General features: G+C 44.8%; 1 protein-coding gene across 2 annotated transcripts in view; it reads right to left on the bottom strand.

Annotated features, from left to right (window-relative positions):
- LOC147685262 (cell death-inducing p53-target protein 1-like) overlaps positions 1-18540 on the bottom strand; it is a 220652-nt gene that overhangs the window by 15943 nt on the left and 186169 nt on the right. For both annotated transcript variants that reach the window (XM_086941155.1, XM_086941154.1), the window contains exon 6: positions 11078-11342. In XM_086941155.1, coding sequence (XP_086797281.1) covers positions 11078-11342 — 265 coding nt within the window. The remainder of the gene's footprint in view (positions 1-11077; positions 11343-18540) is intronic.

The following is an 18540-nucleotide window of genomic DNA, read 5'->3' on the forward strand; positions in this document are numbered from 1 at the left end:
ACTCAGGAGTGACCTGTAGGCTCGGAAGATGAATACCCACTGAGGGTGAGTGTTGCAGGAGAGCTGACGGTGACATTGAAACTGCAGCTGTGTGGACCAGGCGATGCTGTGGGAGACCAGGAGCCGTACACGAGCTGTCCCAGGTCGGATGTCGGTAGCTGAGGGGTTGGTGTCTGGCGGGAGCACCAACAAGCCTTGGCAACTGCAACCAACGGAGAAGAGAAAGAAGTTGAAATGTTGGGACCAGCAAGATATAGGACACTCACCAAAAGTAGAGGAGTCAGGGAAGGCCTGAGTAATCAGGCGAGCCCAAAGAATTCAAAGGTGACCCTCAAGAGGCCCCACATGCCAGAGGCACTGGAGTCGCTTAAGAACCTTGAGCAGCTCACCAGAACTGCAAGCCCACGGTTCAAGTGATGCGGTGAGGACGAAGATCTTGGTCATAGGAGATGCTAAAGGTTGGGGCTACATGGAGCCCGAAGATCTTGGTGGAGGGAAGCCAACAAGCCTTTACAACTGCAAGTCGAAGCGGTGCACAGGGGTTTGGTTCCCCCAGCTCTGACAAGGGATACTTGCCTCAAACTTGGTGTGAGGACAGGGCAGGCCTCGAGGGACGTGAAGAACCAGCACCTGTAGTGCCGAGCCTTTCAGAGTACGTGGGAGCCCAGGATCAGCAGACCGGTCAGCTTAGTTGCAGTGCCTGCAGATGCAGGGAAGTGACTCCTTCACTTCCAAGGAGATTCCTTCAAGTGTCTTGCACACCCACAAGCCTTGGAAGGTTCCTGTATGGTGCACAGGCACGGACGTTGCAGCAGACTAGCAGGGTGACGAAATCAGGGGCAGCATGAGTCTTCCCGGTTGCAGCCTTGATGCCAAGAGCAAAGACCAGAGTGCCCAAATAGTCGAAAAAGTGGTGTCTGAAATTAATCTTGCCCCATGATTTATCTAGAGACCCACCCACAGGTAAGCCCTTAAGTACCCTAAGGAAAAGGTTGGGACAATTCAGGGGTCCCTCCCTAAGGAGGGGCTGGACAAGGAGGAGGATACTTCACTGTCCTTTGTCCAGTTTTGCGTCAGACCGGGAGCCAATGGCTCCCTGAACTGGTTTGGACTGGACTATGCATGGAAGGCACCAAGTGCACCCTGCACGCAGACAATGTGGTGCTGGCAAGAGCCCCCACCCTGCCCCAATACACTAAACCCTGTCTGGGAGGTGATCACACCTCCCTGTGACACAATACCTATTGTTCTGCCTTCCCTTGCCCGAGCTTGGCTCAGCAGCATGAGGGCAGGAACATGTCTCTGGCAGGCAGCAGCACTAGCTTGCTGTACGGCTATGGGTATGGAAGACTGGTACCAGGAGCACTGAGAGCTTACCAAAGGAGCTTTAGGGTGCATGGAATCATACCCCCACACTGTAACATTTACGGTATTTTGGTATGATTCCAACATGTTTGATAGCAAACATGATAGGATTCATTACAGCCAGTTTTGTGATGGTCATCGCATAATGACGCAGTGCCCCTGTATATGTTATATAGCTGTCTCACAACCCAGGAGAATGAACTCTGTAGGTTGTAGGGGTGTCCTGCTCATGCAGAGGTACCCTCACATTTAGAACTGAGCATCCTCGAAAGTGGTGCTAGTACAAGCTTACACAGGTTGCAGTGGCAGGCCTGTAGTTACAAATTGAGTGGTCTCCCATGGGTGGCATAATACATGCTTCAGGCCATGGGGCACCCCTGGTGTACCCATGCCCTGGTTACCTTAGTACCATATACTAGGGACTGAAAAGATTACACCAGGGTCCAATCTGGGAATTACCCAAGTTCTTACTAAACCAATTTAGGGGAGAAAACACAGAGACTGGAGTCCTGATTAGCAGGATCTCAGTCAGAATAGTCAGAAACAGCATTACATCAAACAAAAAGTGGGACTAACCATAAAAGCAGATCCTACTTTCCTACATCTATTTACTATTTTATTGCCTGTACTGCAAGGAACTTGTGGGAGGTCTGGTAAGAGGATAGGAAGGCTGCAGGAGGGGATAGCGCATTGTTGATGTGGTTAGAATCAATGGGATTTGTATCCTTCTCTAAAGGAAAAGAGATCTCTTCATCCAACTCCACAAAATGGTCGTTGATGGTGATACTGTATTACTTCTAGAGACCTGGCAGTATACCTATCTACTTTAATGGACAGCAATGTCTCGTCCACATGATGGCAGAACAATGTTTCACAGTCAAAGGGCATGCCCACAATACGATGTAGAACATCCGCAGGAAAGAGATATGTTATAGCCAGCCCTGTTATCAGAGGACTGCAGCAGCCTCCATTTGACAAAATCCAGTAGATGAAACATCTATTAAAGCATCACTCATAGCTTCCAAGGCTTGCTCTCCTCTCAGGATGGTTTTGTCCTCATCTATCTTGTTGTCAGGTATAAGAAGTATGCAGCGGCACTGTCCAACCAAAATGGTCTGTTGTAATTGTCCAATTTTCTACATTCGTGATCTGGTGAAGATGCACTTAGGGACGTCAGATTCATGAATCTTCTTTGTGCCGCTTTCATGATCTCAGAATCTACCATGGGCTGGCCTATAAGACAAGCCAGGGTACTGTTGGATATTTTTCCATCAATTCTCGGTCCCACAGCAACAAACAATATGGTGATGGAAGGAATGTGTGAATTTATCTTAGCCACTGGCGATCACTCATTATGCCACACTAGACAGACCTGCCATTTGCAAATCAGTCTTTTTGCTGCTTAAACTGGAATAATCCCAACCAGATCATCAGGCTGGGTCCCCTAGAGACAGGATACAAGCAACCCCAGACCGGTTTCAGAATACACATCAGGAACAGTATAGCCTGAACTGCCATGCCAGATCCCCTCCATCTGAGAACACAAGCAATCCCAGACAGATTTAAGTTTACTCAGGTCTCAAGAGTGAGGTATAGCTTAAGTTCTGTGGCACACTCCGCACACAACACGCATCCTGGCATACAGTCACATTCAGGGCCCCTACTGAGACAAACAACAAACTGATGGAGGGAATGTTTGAATTAATCTCAGCTAATAGTGATCACTCATCATTGTGAAGGCCTAAGTAAGATGAATGTTCCCAGAAGTGGGTCTAAGATATGAAGTTTCAATATCAATCTCCTCATAGGTGGTGGAAAATCGCGAGGCGGCAGCATTCATCATCCATGCCTTACGGGATGATGGCGACCCAGTTCTCGTCCACGAGGGCGAAACTCTGACAGACGGTGAGCTTTCCAACGTCAATATCTCTCTCTGGGTTGAGAAATGCTCTTAAGTCCATCCACAATATTTAGAACCTCTCAATGTTGAAGCAAGAGAATGCTTTGACGTTGCCTGATTTTCTGAACAGCCTCTTGACATCGAGTGACAAACACTGACCAGGAGGGTGAGTGCTGATGGCCTCGAAATGCTGCCCACTTACCTCTGAAGTAGCAGAAGCAGTATCGCTGGAGGTAGAAGGGGAATACATTGTCCTTCTCATCTCAGAGGCAGATGTACATGCTGCTGAAGTAATCCTTCTTTCCAACTTCACCTAAATAGCCCCGAGGTGAGAACCCATCTCTGTTCCTTAACTGATTGTATGACATTTTTCTACAAATGGCTCTGGCCTTGACAGAGTGCAACTCAGGGTCACAGACTCCACAAACATCATGGTCGTCTTTCCTAGACATTTTACACTGACAGACTGGGCATTTGTTTAAAAAAGCAAGCTTGGTGTCAAAATTCAGGAAGTTAAACAAAGCAGGCAAAAAACAACAACACTGACCAATTTCCATATGGAAATAAATGGTACAGATTGTTTAAAGACACTGAGTGACAGAACCCCCGCCATTTCCCCCCAGACATTTAGTCTTTCTAGCTAAAATAGCCCTCTAACAAAAGTCAGAAAGTGTTTGAGATCTTCTTTAGAGGGAGGGAAAAAAACATCCCTAACTGTCTCCCTGCGGGGCACGAAGGGATAGTGGGATTCTTAAAGTGGCAGGGTCACATTTTCTTAGGTCTTCTTAGTTAAGCATTAGTACACAATTTTCTTTTTTTCTTCGTTTTACTAGGAATGAACATGGAGATGTGTTTTCAGCAAAATGGGCTAATATGTTCCAATTTGGCTGTTTGGCTACATTTATATATAAAAACAGACACAAATTGTTGCCAAAGTAGGAATGTTTTTTAGGACTTCATATTTGTTCAAATGTGTTCCGGGACACTGCACGTATGTAGAGATCTTTAGGGATCTCACACGTGCAGAGATATTCTACCTTCCATGAACATCGGAGAGAATCCCACGATGTTATATTGTCCATACTACTAATCTACAGGTATCTTTATAGAAAATGTCCACCATTTCTAGTCTGCTGATTATCTCTCAATGCGGAGGTTATATCAAAGGCGGGGCTGGTGCTTGGACAAGTGGAGGTTACATCACAAGCAAGGTCAATGCCTGGACAAATGGTTGAAAGCTATCTACTTAACAAAGTCCCAGCTGGTAAGCCATGAGGATCCGTTCCTGTATTACTTCACCAATCGATTCGTACAGCGAACAGGACCTGGCAACCCAAATTTGATATCCTGCCAATGAACAGAAGCCCTAACAAGTCTAGTGGGGTCTATAGCACAGGTAAACTATTGTAATGTTTATCTAAAATATGTAATTAAAAAAAACGTGTTCAAATTATTAAGGTGACTGACCTTTATATTTTTTGGCCAACTTTTTTCGCATGCTGCTGTGTCTATGGAGTCAGTGACTGGTGCTAAAACTTTCTCATTCACCTATCAAACAAATACAAAAAATACAATACACACAGCACACATACATCCTGGAAAGATAGCAACTCAGTAACTAATAGAGGACCACCAACAAGGTAAGTGCTTAAACTGCACGGTAACAAGGCCCAGCAAATATCTGTTGAAAATCCCAACTCTTCAGAAGCCATGCACTCTTCTTCTCTATCCTTTCATCCTACCCAACTTCTACACTGCAGCCTCCTGACGAAACTGCTCCAAATTCGTAACTTGGCACCGAAGTAACTGCAAAATGCTCAACTAATGCAATGACAATGTCATGGACCTGGATATCTATTCTGTGGTGTAGCTGGTACCTATCCACTAATACCATTGTTTTCTAGCTCCTGTTCGACACTAACCCTTTAAGTCTTTTTCCTCTCAGCACAATACCTCTTAAATTCTGTTTCTAGCATGTCAGTATCCACCCATGTGTGGCCTACTGGAGGAGTGTAATAGAAATGACAGGGCACGTCCATCTCTACAGCTAAAGTCATGGGGGCTTCCCATCATGACCTTAGTGCAAATGAGCTACCGCTTAGTTGCTTGGCTTTCTTGTCTGCAAACAAACATTGCTTTCTGGTCATATAACACAGATTGCGGATGTAGCTTGGGGCTGCTTGACAAGGCTGGTCAGAACATATGATCTAGATGTGCAGTGTGAGGGCAGAGGCTGACACAGTATATGCATTTTTATGTAATTGTTCTGAATTTTTGCTTACTAATGCTTCATTTTCTAGATATAGTTCAATAAAAAAAGAATTTTATATGTTTTAAATAGCTGTTGATTTATTGCACTGAGCTTGGGTTATCCCCCACATCATGTTAAAAATAGATTAATGTAATGCCCTTGGTACTTACTGCCTAGGAAATTGTTCTCTTCAGAGGCTGACACAATACATGCATGTCCTGTCTTGCTTTTGAAGTAGCGGATAACAATACTGTGTAGAGCTGGTCTGGGTTAATGTGTGTAAGTTAAGGGATAGCTCTGATTGGTAGGACCTTGGTACGTAGGTTCCACGCCTTCTGAGGAATGACACTGCTGAGTGAACTTGGAGCTCGTTAGACTCATCAACTGAGGTGTGATCCAGTGTCTTAGAATGCCTGTTCTGTTTGCCCTAGGTAGTGGCTGGATGCAATTGTTGGGTGCTGGCATACTCAGATTTTCACACATGCGAGAGTGCAGGTTAAAAGAAGGACGGTCACACACAAGACTACTACATGGAAGGTGAGACTTGTAGCCTAGCTGACACGGATTGGACCTGGACAGCTAGATACAAGCACCCAGCATGGGTGCCTAAATAGATGCATACAGTGCTGATCAGTTTCCATGGTCAAAATTACAAAAGGAAAGGGGATAACACCAATGCTGCGATGGATGGCTAGAGCAACAGGATAGCTTAGAGGTAGAGAGGCCCAGAAACGGCTTGAGGCAGGAGTTCAAGGGGTTATCGAGGAGATGGTTGGCGATATGGTAGACAATGGAAAACTAGCACAGGTCAGAGGATAGGACTGAAAGACATACCCTAACTGGGAGTAAATGGGGTTTGTTTGATCTGTGGAGAGTGTAGAGAGGAGGCGAGAAATCTCATATTAGTTGGGGTACTGTTGTCAAGAAGATAATTTTGGAGGGTGGAGTGAGTAATGAACTGAGAGATTAAGATATTTGTATATAAAGGGGGTAACCCATATATACTACCTGACCTGGGTCAATCAGTACAGTATCAAAAAGAGTGGTCACGGTAGCAAGCAAAGCTCATGTGTTAAATTATAGTAGCAAAAAACAAAACACAAATTAGAGGTGGCTTATGTCCACTACAGTAGTATTTTAGTGACACAGCGTATCGGATGCAATTATTTTCAAAGCATTTACAGATAACAGATAAAAGCCATAGAGTTGCTCGTCGAAACAAATGTGCAACATTTTACAGTGCTCTGGGTGTGGTAGGGAAGGAAGGAGGGAATCGGGGTAGAGTGTACACGTGTAGGTAGGGGACAAGGAAAGGTCATAGTGACATATATACATCAACGTGATTTGTTGTATACGTTTCCGTGAATGATCAAATGTTCCCAATATCGTACATAACTCAAAAGCGCCCAAAGTGAATTCTATATGGTGTCGCTGGAGTTTGTATTTGAGTGTTGTCAACGTTTCGACCCATCAGGTCAGGACAGGTTGTGGTCCTTGAGGTAGGGTATTCATCAGGACAGTGTGAGCACCTATGAGTAATAAAATGGTGTGTGAAGGTGAGTATTAAAAGTGTGTGTATGCTACTGATGTAGGAGGTAAAAATACCTACTAGTATATCGGACGGGGGAAAGGATACGCTGTGATCAATGTGAGTGTTGGGCTTGAATAAGCTCCTAAAGTGGGAGAGGGAAAACAAGGAGACACCACATGAGGCTGGGTGATACATCACAGAGGTAAATGTTGATGCCACAATGACGGGGTAACGTTACTCACTCGAGAAAATTGTTGCAGTCGTTGGTGACTGATATAGGACCTATTCTTAATGTCAGGGAGTGCAAGTTGATGTTCTTGCTTGACACTGTTCACAATGGACTAAATGAAATGGAAGGCACTAATGCACAGTTGGCAGACCTAGCCACAGAATAGCGTAGTTGCATTCCCATGTTCTATGTCAATGATGCTCTCTGAATACTCTGAATACAAGTATGCGTTACCTGATATGTACTTTTATATTGTAAATACGATCAATATCCAGGAATATTCAGACGTCGAATTCATATGTCATATAATTTTAGAAATGTAAATGTCATTCACATTGTTGAGAGATAAACTGTGTACTTGACTATCCTGTTGTGATAAACATGCCACAAATTTAGGGACGATTCAACTCATATGTCATATCATTCTAGTCATATGTAATGTAATGTAATGTAAATTGGTATTTATACCGCGCGACTATCACTCCAAAGAGCATCTTGGCGCCTACACAGATCAGAGTGGATCTGGAGTCTGGTCCGGCTGCTTTCAGGAGTATGACCAGGGTACTCGTACTAGTGCTCTTGCGCACGTGTCAGGGAGACTAAAAATCCAGGTCTTCAATGCCTTTCTGAGCCCATTGTTATTCTCAAGGGGTTAGAGATAATCCGTGGATTTGAATATCCTCAAGTGACTAAGGTATCACACACTCAAGGATGTTTCAACCCTTTGCATGATTGTCACTAACATAGAATACCGATCCCCATATGGATCACACACCCAGGGACGGTTCTACATTAAGTATCTGTCACATAGTATAAGACAAACCATTTGGATACTATGCACCCCTTTCGATCCATGCCTATACATGCATCACATATTCTTACTGCGGTGACACGTTTAGGCACCAACCCGACATTGTTTGTCAACTTGTGCTGACTCTACTACCTCCAGTACTTAGCACGTACAGGACGCCTGTACTGTATACTTGTGCTGTCTCTGCCACACTATTATCGGAACATAACGTAGCACGCAGCAGCGTCCTCACGCCCATCCCAGTCACCCTACATATGCAGGCTAACTGCCGAGATCCGGATCTCCACACTCGAGCCGAGGCCGGTTGTTGAGGTAAGCGAGCTACGGCTCTTCTTTTCTTTGGACCCCGTAAGGCTCGCATCTGCAATCAGCCATGCGCCCTACTTTACAGTTACCCGGGTGGTCTCCTTTCCTCTCTTCCCCCCTACAACTTCGGACGGGTAGTTTTACAATGAGGGATTTATTTTAAACACCCCTACCCGCATACAGGTTTAACTAAACAAAACGAGATGTTGGATCACATGGCGGCATCATATGTCACATCTTGACAGCCGACCATTATGGCAACTAGGCCGACTAGCACCCATATTAGAATTCATTGGAGTACATATTCTGTTTTAATTACCCGTGTCCCTGAGCCTCCATCATGAGCATTTCTTTTCAGATTCTAGGCATCAGGTGATTGTTCCGAGCATCTGCAAGTGGACCCTGCTGCCGAATTGCCTTTAATGTGCCCAATATTCATTCCAAGAAACGATTGATCGTTCTTTACAAGTCACCAATGACTGCAACAATTTTCTCAAGTGAGTAACGTTACCCCGTCATTGTGATATCAACATTTACCTCTGGGATGTATCACCCAGCCTCATGTGAGGTCTCCTTGTTTTCCCTCTCCCACTTTAGGAGCGTATTCACCCAACACTCACATTAATCACGGCGGATCCTTTCCTCCGTCCAATATACTAGTAGGTATTTTTACCTCCTACATCAGTAGCATACACACACTTTTAATACTCACCTTCACACACCATTTTATTACTCATAGGTGCTCCCACTGTCCTGATGAAAACCCTACCTCAAGGATCACAACCTGTCCTGACCTGATGGGTCGAAACGTTGACAACACTGAAATACAAACTCCAGCAACACCATATAGAATTCACTTTAGGCGCTTTTGAGTTATGTACGATATTGGGACCATTTGATCATTCACGGAAACGTATACAACAAATCATGTTGATGTATATATGTCACTATTACCTTTCCTTGTCCGCTACCTACACTTGAACACTCAACCCGATTCTCTCCTTCCTTCCCTACCACACCCAGAGCAATGTAAAATATTGCACATTTGTTTTGACAAGCAACTCTATGGCTCTTATCTGTTATCTGTAAATGCTTTGAAAATAATTGCATCAGATACGCTGTGTCACTAAAATACCACTGTAGTGGACATAAGCCACCTCTAATTTGTGTTATGTTTTTGCTACTATAATTTAACACGTGAGCTTTGCTTGCTACCGTGACCACACTTTGTGATACTGGAGAGATTAAGATAGCCATAATGTGGTCACTAAGCTCCACTGCCACCCCCACAATGATAAAACTTTGTACAGGTCGAGAATATCCATCAACCCCAAGAGCTTGATTGATGAAGTTGGTAAGATTGCGGAGACACTGGTCCTGTATCTTGTTCCCTGTACCTTTCCACAGTCTCTCCTAAAGTATTTTCCCCTTTCTACTAGATGTTTTGATATTGTTGGAGATCATCTGTGTGAATCACTGGGGGTGGGGTAGGGTCAGTTGACCTGTGCAATTTCAGCTATCAGGAATGAGCTTTTGTATAAGCCCTGGGGCCTTTTGGGGTCTACTCTTGCCTTCCTCTGTCCCCCACTCATGCAGTTTCACCAACTTCAGAACACAGCAATATACAGGTATTCAGCACAACAGGGTTATGGCTGAGGTAATCTGTCAGGCCTCGTCAGCAACTGGTACTATCTTTTCTGTTGTCACATTTGAAATGTATGGTATACATACAGTTTTTGAGGACCTCATCTGCTACCATCTCTAAGGAAAGAAATGGAATCATAGTCCATTGCACGTCCTGTGTCTTAGGTGCTGTGTGGCATGAACATAAGCACAGTGTCACTTCAGGAGGAGAGACTGAACAGTGTCACTTCATGAAGAGAGGGTGATAAGACTTTGCAGCTTAGGACAAGACTAAATGAATACCCCCAACAATCTCCATTATTTGCCCAGTCCTATGTGAAACTCTATTAATTTCCCACGTACCGTTTAAATAATTACTAAGTTTTGCTTCCAACATCAATTCAGGATCAAATCCTGAACCACGCAGCTTGAACTACGTGGGGCTGAATCACGCAGGAGGGAGGTACCACACATGTCTAAACCACGAAAATGTCTTAACCACGCATAATCATGGTTAAGGCATATGCACGGTCTAGTTGCTGTTGCTGCAGGGCGGTAGAGCAGGAAGCAGGAAGCGGAAAGATCAGGACGAGGCGGAGAAGTATGCACAGTTGTGGATCCTGTGGACACTGTTCCAACGGGATCAAGCTGCACCTTCCTTACAAGGCCCATAAGGCTACAACTGGTTTGGAGATGCATGTGTTTTCGTCTAGAGGGGACTAAGCCTGGAAGTTCCATCCAGATTTCTACTATTTGGGCAAAGCCAAGAATGATTTATATGTGTTTGAGCTCTGTATGAACTGGCCAGGGGGGGGGGGGGTTGTGTAATAAATGAACTGGAATCCAGTCACATGGAAGAACCTCTGTAAATGGTGCTGTTTCCCTTGATCAGCTTCTACTTGTTCATTTTAATGTATGAATATATAACTGCATTGTTAATGTCCTTACTTGTTGTAGCCCTTCTTATTCGTCGCAGTCCCCACTCACACTTGCAACCCATACGAAGAAAAGCACCATCACTGTTGCAGAGCATTAAGAAGATAGCATGAGGGGCAACTTACCCAACAAAGCAACAGAAGAAGCAGAGCAGGACGTTCATGAGACCAACCTCGTGAGACAACTTGGTGGTGATTGCCTGCTGACAGTGGGGACACACCGTCTGCACCGGGGCGGCCTGGAAGATCTCCCCCTGCAGCACAGTCACTGTAGTGGCAGCACCTGGAGGCACTAAAACAGCAGCAGTTGGTGCACCAGGAGATGGGAAATGCGTAGCAGCCGGGGGGTAATATCCCATGGGCGTGTGAGGTCCAGCAGTCGGGTAATAACCTAAAGAGCAAATAAATAAAAACACTATTACCACTGCTAGTATCAGAAGACATAGTGAAAGAAATTAATGTTGAGACTTTCCGCACCAGTGTGGATGGCATCATGTGACAACCCTGAGGACTTGCACTGAAATAGGCGTGGTTGGTCAAATCATAACTTTGACCAGGAACTGGTTCCCAAATAAGTTACGAAACAGTTACTTTGTACATTGATTTCATTGTGAAATAAATTTTGCATATAATTACGTTGACAAAACAAGCAGAAACACTGCCATTTTTAGAACTGATCCTCCAATTTTCTCAAACAACAAGCAGCATAGGAGGAAGGGTGTTAGGGATTAAGCGTTAATAAGAAAATGGAACAGAGGGAAAAGACTTCTGAGAGAGAAGCTTAGGAAGGCCCATCGGTACAAAGAGGTAAGAGATTGAAGGCATAGAATGCATAGCTTGCAAGTGCATATTTCAAACTAATGAATACATGGTTATGGTGGTCTCCACCAAAGAGGCAAAACAAACATGCAAAAAACTAATACTGATATGATAAAATTAATTACACTAACTATATAAAAATCTAAATAATAGACAATAAAACCACACACACACAATCATTGTGGACACTACCAAATACAAGGTAATTTTCTTACAAAAAAGTGCTACAGGTGTCAATGCAATTATTGTCCAGTAACACCCACACCTGAAACTGTAAATCAAAGTAATTATGCCATTCTTTTGAAAATATTTCCCAAACCTTATCCAACACACTGAAATATTCACCTGTTCATCATCCTTATGGCAGTCCTAAACTATTCTGTCACGCTCTACTGCTGTTATGGCTACTGGGATTTGGAACACAGAGGACCAAACTATGGAGCTACATTACATAAATTATGCGGCAAAAATGCACAATATGCGGCCAAATCTATGGAAGTATTGTTTTTCATACATTTTAGCTAGAAAGTATTTTTTTGAAAGATCTTAAAATTCGGTCATACATTATGTGGCAGTGTGGTACATACTGTGTCCAGTTTAGTTTCTCTTTGAAGAAAACATTTTTCAAAGTAACTACACCAAATAATAATATGTAATATGTATGAAAATACATTATGGGTAACATGTAATATGATCCTATATTGTCATCACTGATTTTGTGTGACATTTATTTATAAACCCATGGCAATATTGTACCATATTGCCTGGTTACTCTTTTCTCAGTGTGTGTGTCTGTGCATGCACGTGCATATGCTGTTGATTACCCTTGCTGAGCACGGAGCGTCTCTCCCCAACTAATATACGAATGGTAGCCTCCTTCACAGAATTCAAACCCACTCTAACAAGACATCTTCTAGCCACCTGCTGGTTTCAGAAGGATTAGTTACTTACCTGTAATCCTAGTTCTCTTCCAGGGGTATCCTCATCAAAGGCATAAGCATTAGAATATTCCCGCCAAAGCGCGGGACTCCGGAAACAATATATTATATGTGCCCCACATATATATACATATATATATATATATATATATATATATATATATATATATATATATATATATATATATAACAGCTCCACTCGCACCAGCCTGTAGCACTCAGAGGCGGGTGCCTGCCAGTCGGGGGTGCACCCGACAACAATGTCCGCTCCAACAGTCCCTCCCCGCAATGATCGGGAAACAGGAGGCAGCACTCCAAAGATAGGGTTCACAAAGTTTTAATCTCACAACAAAGTGCTTTCGGCACTCGGCCTTCGTCAGTAATGAGACAGTAGGAAGTTCCAAACATCATTCATTTAAACTTCCGCGTTGCACGAGTAATAAACATAAAGATAGGACTCTAATTAGAATCGGCATCCGCCATCTTAGAGTGGATATGGATGAATTGCGTTAAACGGTTATGTTAGCAATAGTGCATAAATCAATATATGAATGCAAAAAGCCTAACTTGGCTATAATCTCCACACAATACAACTGATTCTCATGTGTAGTATTAAATCACGCCCAGGATGGGCAAACATAAATTAAATAAAATTCAAATTCAATCGGCATCCGCCATCTTAGAATGGGTTCAAGTATACAGATGTAAAAGCTTGGTGTAATCATTGGATAATGATGCTCACTAGAGCCGTTATGGCTACAATATCTACACAAAGCACATGATCCCCATAAATCTAAGATATGCAGAGTTATGGAGTATTGAATTGACTGCATCATTGCTTTATGTTTTCTGATTGTTTCTAAATTTTCAATTGTGATGATGAACTGATTTCTAACAATAGTTATATTGTCCATGAGGGTTGTGGCACGTTGCAGATACTATGAATTGCTTATGCCCATCCAGGGCGTGATATAAATGCAGATTTATGGGGATCATGTGCTTTGTGTAGATATTGTAGCCATAACGGCTCTAGTGAGCATCATTATCCAATGATTACACCAAGCTTTTACATCTGTATACTTGAACCCATTCTAAGATGGCGGATGCCGATTGAATTTGAATTTTATTTAATTTATGTTTGCCCATCCTGGGCGTGATTTAATACTACACATGAGAATCAGTTGTATTGTGTGGAGATTATAGCCAAGTTAGGCTTTTTGCATTCATATATTGATTTATGCACTATTGCTAACATAACCGTTTAACGCAATACATCCATATCCACTCTAAGATGGCGGATGCCGATTCTAATTAGAGTCCTATCTTTATGTTTATTACTCGTGCAACGCGGAAGTTTAAATGAATGATGTTTGGAACTTCCTACTGTCTCATTACTGACGAAGGCCGAGTGCCGAAAGCGCTTTGCTGTGAGATTAAAACTTTGTGAACCCTATCTTTGGAGTGCTGCCTCCTGTTTCCCGATCATTGCGGGGAGGGACTGTTGGAGCGGACTTATATATATATATATATACAAAGAAAGCAGTAGAAATTCTCATAACTCACTGAAAGCATAGAAAGCTCCCAGGCTGCATTGCAAACACACAGTCTAAAAAGACTGAAAAGCTAACCTGTAGCTGCATGGAATAAAAAACTGACACTGTGCCTTTAAGGCACTCATGACCCCCAGTATCCCATCATGCCTCAGGGGTGACAGTTGGATCAGTTGTTCTTTTCGGAGACTGAAAAAACTAAGTAACAAATAGGTTAACAATATCTCCTCATTAACGAATGTCCTTTGCCCGGGGAGGCGGGAGGGTTGTTTATGACTTTGAGGAGGATACCCCTGGAAGAGAACTAGGATTACAGGTAAGTAACTTATCCTTCTCTTCCAGGGGATCCTCATCAATAGTCATAAGCATTAGAATAGAATAGCGAGCCTCACCTCATCCCTGCGGGCAAAGGAATAACTAGACAGTAATCTCATAAACAAGCCTGAGTAGGCCATAGGCTACCCAAACAGATTCCTCAAGGAGGCTTGCCCTACTTGAGTATCGGCCCTGGAATCAGATTCTAGACAGTAATGCCTCGTAAAGGTATGAACTGATTTCCAGGTTGCAGCCTTGCATATCTCTGACATAGGAATGTCATGTAAGAAAGCCACTGTGGCCGCTTTCCCTCTAGTAGAATGCGCTTTGGGTGACATCAATAAAGGTTTGCCTGCAAGCTGATAGGCCAATTTAATGCAGGAGACAATCCATCTGGAGATGGATCTCTTGGCCGCTGGAAAGCCCGTTCTCATTGAACCATAGTTCACAAAAAGTTGATCCGTCTTCCTGATCCCCTTGGTCTTTTCCAAATAGAACTTGAGCACTCTCTTAAGATCCAAGGAGTGCAGTGACCGCTCGGCTGGGGTCGTAGGATTTGGAAAAAATGGAGGGAAATAGACTGATTTATATGAAAATCAGAAACCACCTTAGGCAAGAAGGATGGATGAGCTCTCAGAAATACTCTATTGTGGTGGAAAACAGTATATGGTTCCTTTGTACAGAGCGCTTGTATCTCACTTACTCTGCACGCTGACGTAATCGCCACTAAAAAGGCTGCTTTCCAAGAGAGATGTTGCAAAGAGGCCTTGTGGATGGGTTCGAAAAGAGGTGACATTAACCTGGATAGAACCAGGTTCAATTCCCAAGGAGGAGAAGGATTTCACACAGGGGGATAGACTTTTTTCAACCCCTGTAGGAAATCCTTGACCACCGGAACCTGAAAGAAAGAAATCTAATTAGGTGATTTTCTGTACGCTACTATGGCTGACAGACGCACTCTAATGGAAGCATATTTCAACCCAGAAGTTTCCAAGGAAAGGAGGTATGGAAGGATTACCTCCTCCTGCCCTTTAGTAGGATCTAGGTGACGATCCCTACACCATATGTAAAACCTTTTCCACTTGAACGCATAAGACGCTCTTGTGGAAGGTCTCTTAGCCTCTCTTAAAATGTGCATACATTCGGGAGGCAGGTTCAGGTGCCCATATTGCAGGACCTCAGGAGCCATGCTGTCAGGTTCAGTGATGGGAGGTTGGGATGCAGTATTCTCCCGTTCATTTTGCTCAACAGGTCCGGTCTGCAAGGAAGTCGTCTGTGTGGGCACACAGACAGATGCAGAAGGTCCGGGTACCACCACTGCCGAGGCCAATCCAGAGCTATCAAGATCATCTCCATGTCCGACCGGAGGAGCTTGGACACTACCTTCGGTATCAGAGCCAGGGGCGGAAACGCGTAAGCAAATGTTCCTGACCAATCCATCAGGAGAGCATTCCCCTGCGTCCCTGGTCGGTGGAATCTGGACGCGAAGGCGTGGCATTTTGCCTTTTCGTCGTCTGCAAACAAGTCTATGGTTGGACGACCCCAACAACGAAAGAGCTCTTCTACCACTTCGTCGTTTAGCACCCAGTCTGGCTGATCTTCGAAGTGTCTGCTGAGTGCGTCTGCCTTGGTGTTTAATTCGCCTGGAAGGTGTACTGCCACTACTGATAGGCCCCGAGCCAGAAGCCAGTGCCAGATCACCTGAGCCTCCAGGGAGAGAGGGCGAGATTGTGTGCCTCCTGGTTTGTTCAGATAGAACATGGTGGTGGTATTGTCTGTCTGAACTAGGACTGAGTCAGTGTTTATAGCTGGAAGAAAAGCCTTGAGAGCCAGATGAACTGCCCGAAGCTCCAGCATGTTGATGTGGTAGGTTTGGGGCTGAGTTGACCACCGACCTTGAATTTGAAGGCATCCCATGTGTGCCCCCCAGCCCTCTAGAGAAGCGCTTGTGACCACGGACAGTGTCGGAAGAGGTTGGTGAAACGGCACACCCAGGAACACATTCTGCGGGCGAGTCCACCACAGGATGGAAGTCCTCGCTGCCTTGGACAGACTGATCGATCCTCCCAATTCCCTGTCGCTTGGTCCCACTGGTCCTCTAGAGCCTGCTGCAGAGGCCGCATTCTCAGTCTGGCATTTGGTATCAGAAAAATGCAGGACGCCATGGAGCCCAGCAGCGAAGCTAACAGTCTGACTGCTGGATTCCGAGACTGGAGGAGAGTCCTGCACTTCTGCTTCATAGATGATAGTCTCTCCTCCGAAGGAAACACTTTCCCCAAACTTGTGTCCAGAACTGCCCCCAGGCAGTGGATGCTCTGGGTTGGTTTTTGGACAGACTTCTCCATGTTCACATGGAGGCCTAGCTTGTGTAACTGCTGTAGGCACAGTTGAAAGTCGCTGAGTACCTGTTGGGGAGATGAGCCTTTTAGGAGCCAGTCGTCCAGGTATGGATAGACGAAGAGCCCCTGCTTGTGTAGATAAGCCGCAACCACTGCCATGCATTTGGTGAAGACTCGTGGTGCTGACTTGAGTCCGAAGGGCAGCACTTTGTACTGGTAGTGCTTGCTTCCTACCACGAATCTCAAGTACTTCCGATGGCGAAGGGCGATTGGAATATGAAAGTACGCATCTTGCAAATCCACCGAACACATCCAATCCCCTAATTGAAGATGTGGACATATTTGGTGAAAAGCCAACATGCGGAACTTTTCTTTGACCACCACCTTGTTCAGAAGGCGAAGGTCCAAGATGGGTCTGAACTTGTCCTCCTGATCTTTTTGGGGACAAGAAAGTATCTGGAGTAGACTCCTTTTCCCCTTTGAGAGGGAGGCACCTCCTCGATGGCTCTTTTTTGAAGAAGAGACTTTACCTCTCTTCGGCGAAGGTTTAGGTGGTAAGGGCGAGACTTTTTCGGAGGTATGGACTTTGGGATCGCACTGAAACGTAGTGCATATCCATTGTGCAGTATATTCAGCACCCAACGATCTTTTGTGATGCTGACCCTGTTGCGAAACACTTCCTCCCACTGGAGTGGGTAACAGCGCCAGAGGAAGCCACTGCTCAAGCTTTCCCTCCTCTCGTCGTGGACGAGGACTGCTGATGACCTCCTCTACCCCTGTTGGATTTTCCTCCTCGAAAGTGGGATTTTCCCTGATTTTTGTTCTGGGACCACTGAGGGGTTTATACCCTCTGTTGAGCCCCTCTGCCCTTGTTGGATTTGAAGCGTCGTTTGAATTCTTTCTTCTTCTCCAAACCGACCGCTTTTACCGTGTCCAGTTCGGTCTTCATCCGGGTCATTTCCTCATCTGCGTGTTCCCCGAAGAGAGAGGACCCAGAGAAAGGGAGATTCAAGATGCATTGTTGAGCATCCGGTTTAAGGCCTGTTAAGCGCAACCAAGAAGACCTTCTGGCGCATACTCCATGTGAATAAGAGTACGCCGCCAACACTGCACCGTCCGCCGCGGTGCTTATCATTTGGTTTGCTACCAGACTGCCTTCCGTTAGTGTTTCTTCAAAGTCCTTTTGGTCTTCTTTCGGAAGCTTGGCTTTGAAGCGCTCCATCAAGTCCCATAAGGCTCTGTCATACCTTCCATGCAGCGCGGACGCACTGGATACCTTCAGGGCAGAAGCGGCAGCATTACAAACTTTGTGACACCATGAGTCCTGTGTCTTACTGTCCTTATCTGGCGGGACAGAAGATGAAGGAGCAACTGCATGTGTCTTTTGAGCCGCTGCCACAATCACTGAATCTGCTGGTGGATCAGATTTGACAAAGATTGGGTCTGAATCAGCAGGCTTGTATTTCTTCTGTATACGAGCCGGCACTGCTCTGATGGTTGCAGGGGTGAGGAAAATGCTCTTGACTGGTTCCATGATTCCTGGGACTAAAGGAAGTAACGGACGGGAAGAAGATTTTTGGTGCAATGTCTCAAAAATTCCTGTGGTAGTCACTTGTGGGACAGCCATC

The sequence above is a fragment of the Lissotriton vulgaris genome, chromosome 10 (genome assembly GCF_964263255.1).
Source record: "Lissotriton vulgaris chromosome 10, aLisVul1.2, whole genome shotgun sequence".
NCBI classification, from domain to species: Eukaryota; Metazoa; Chordata; class Amphibia; order Caudata; family Salamandridae; genus Lissotriton; species Lissotriton vulgaris.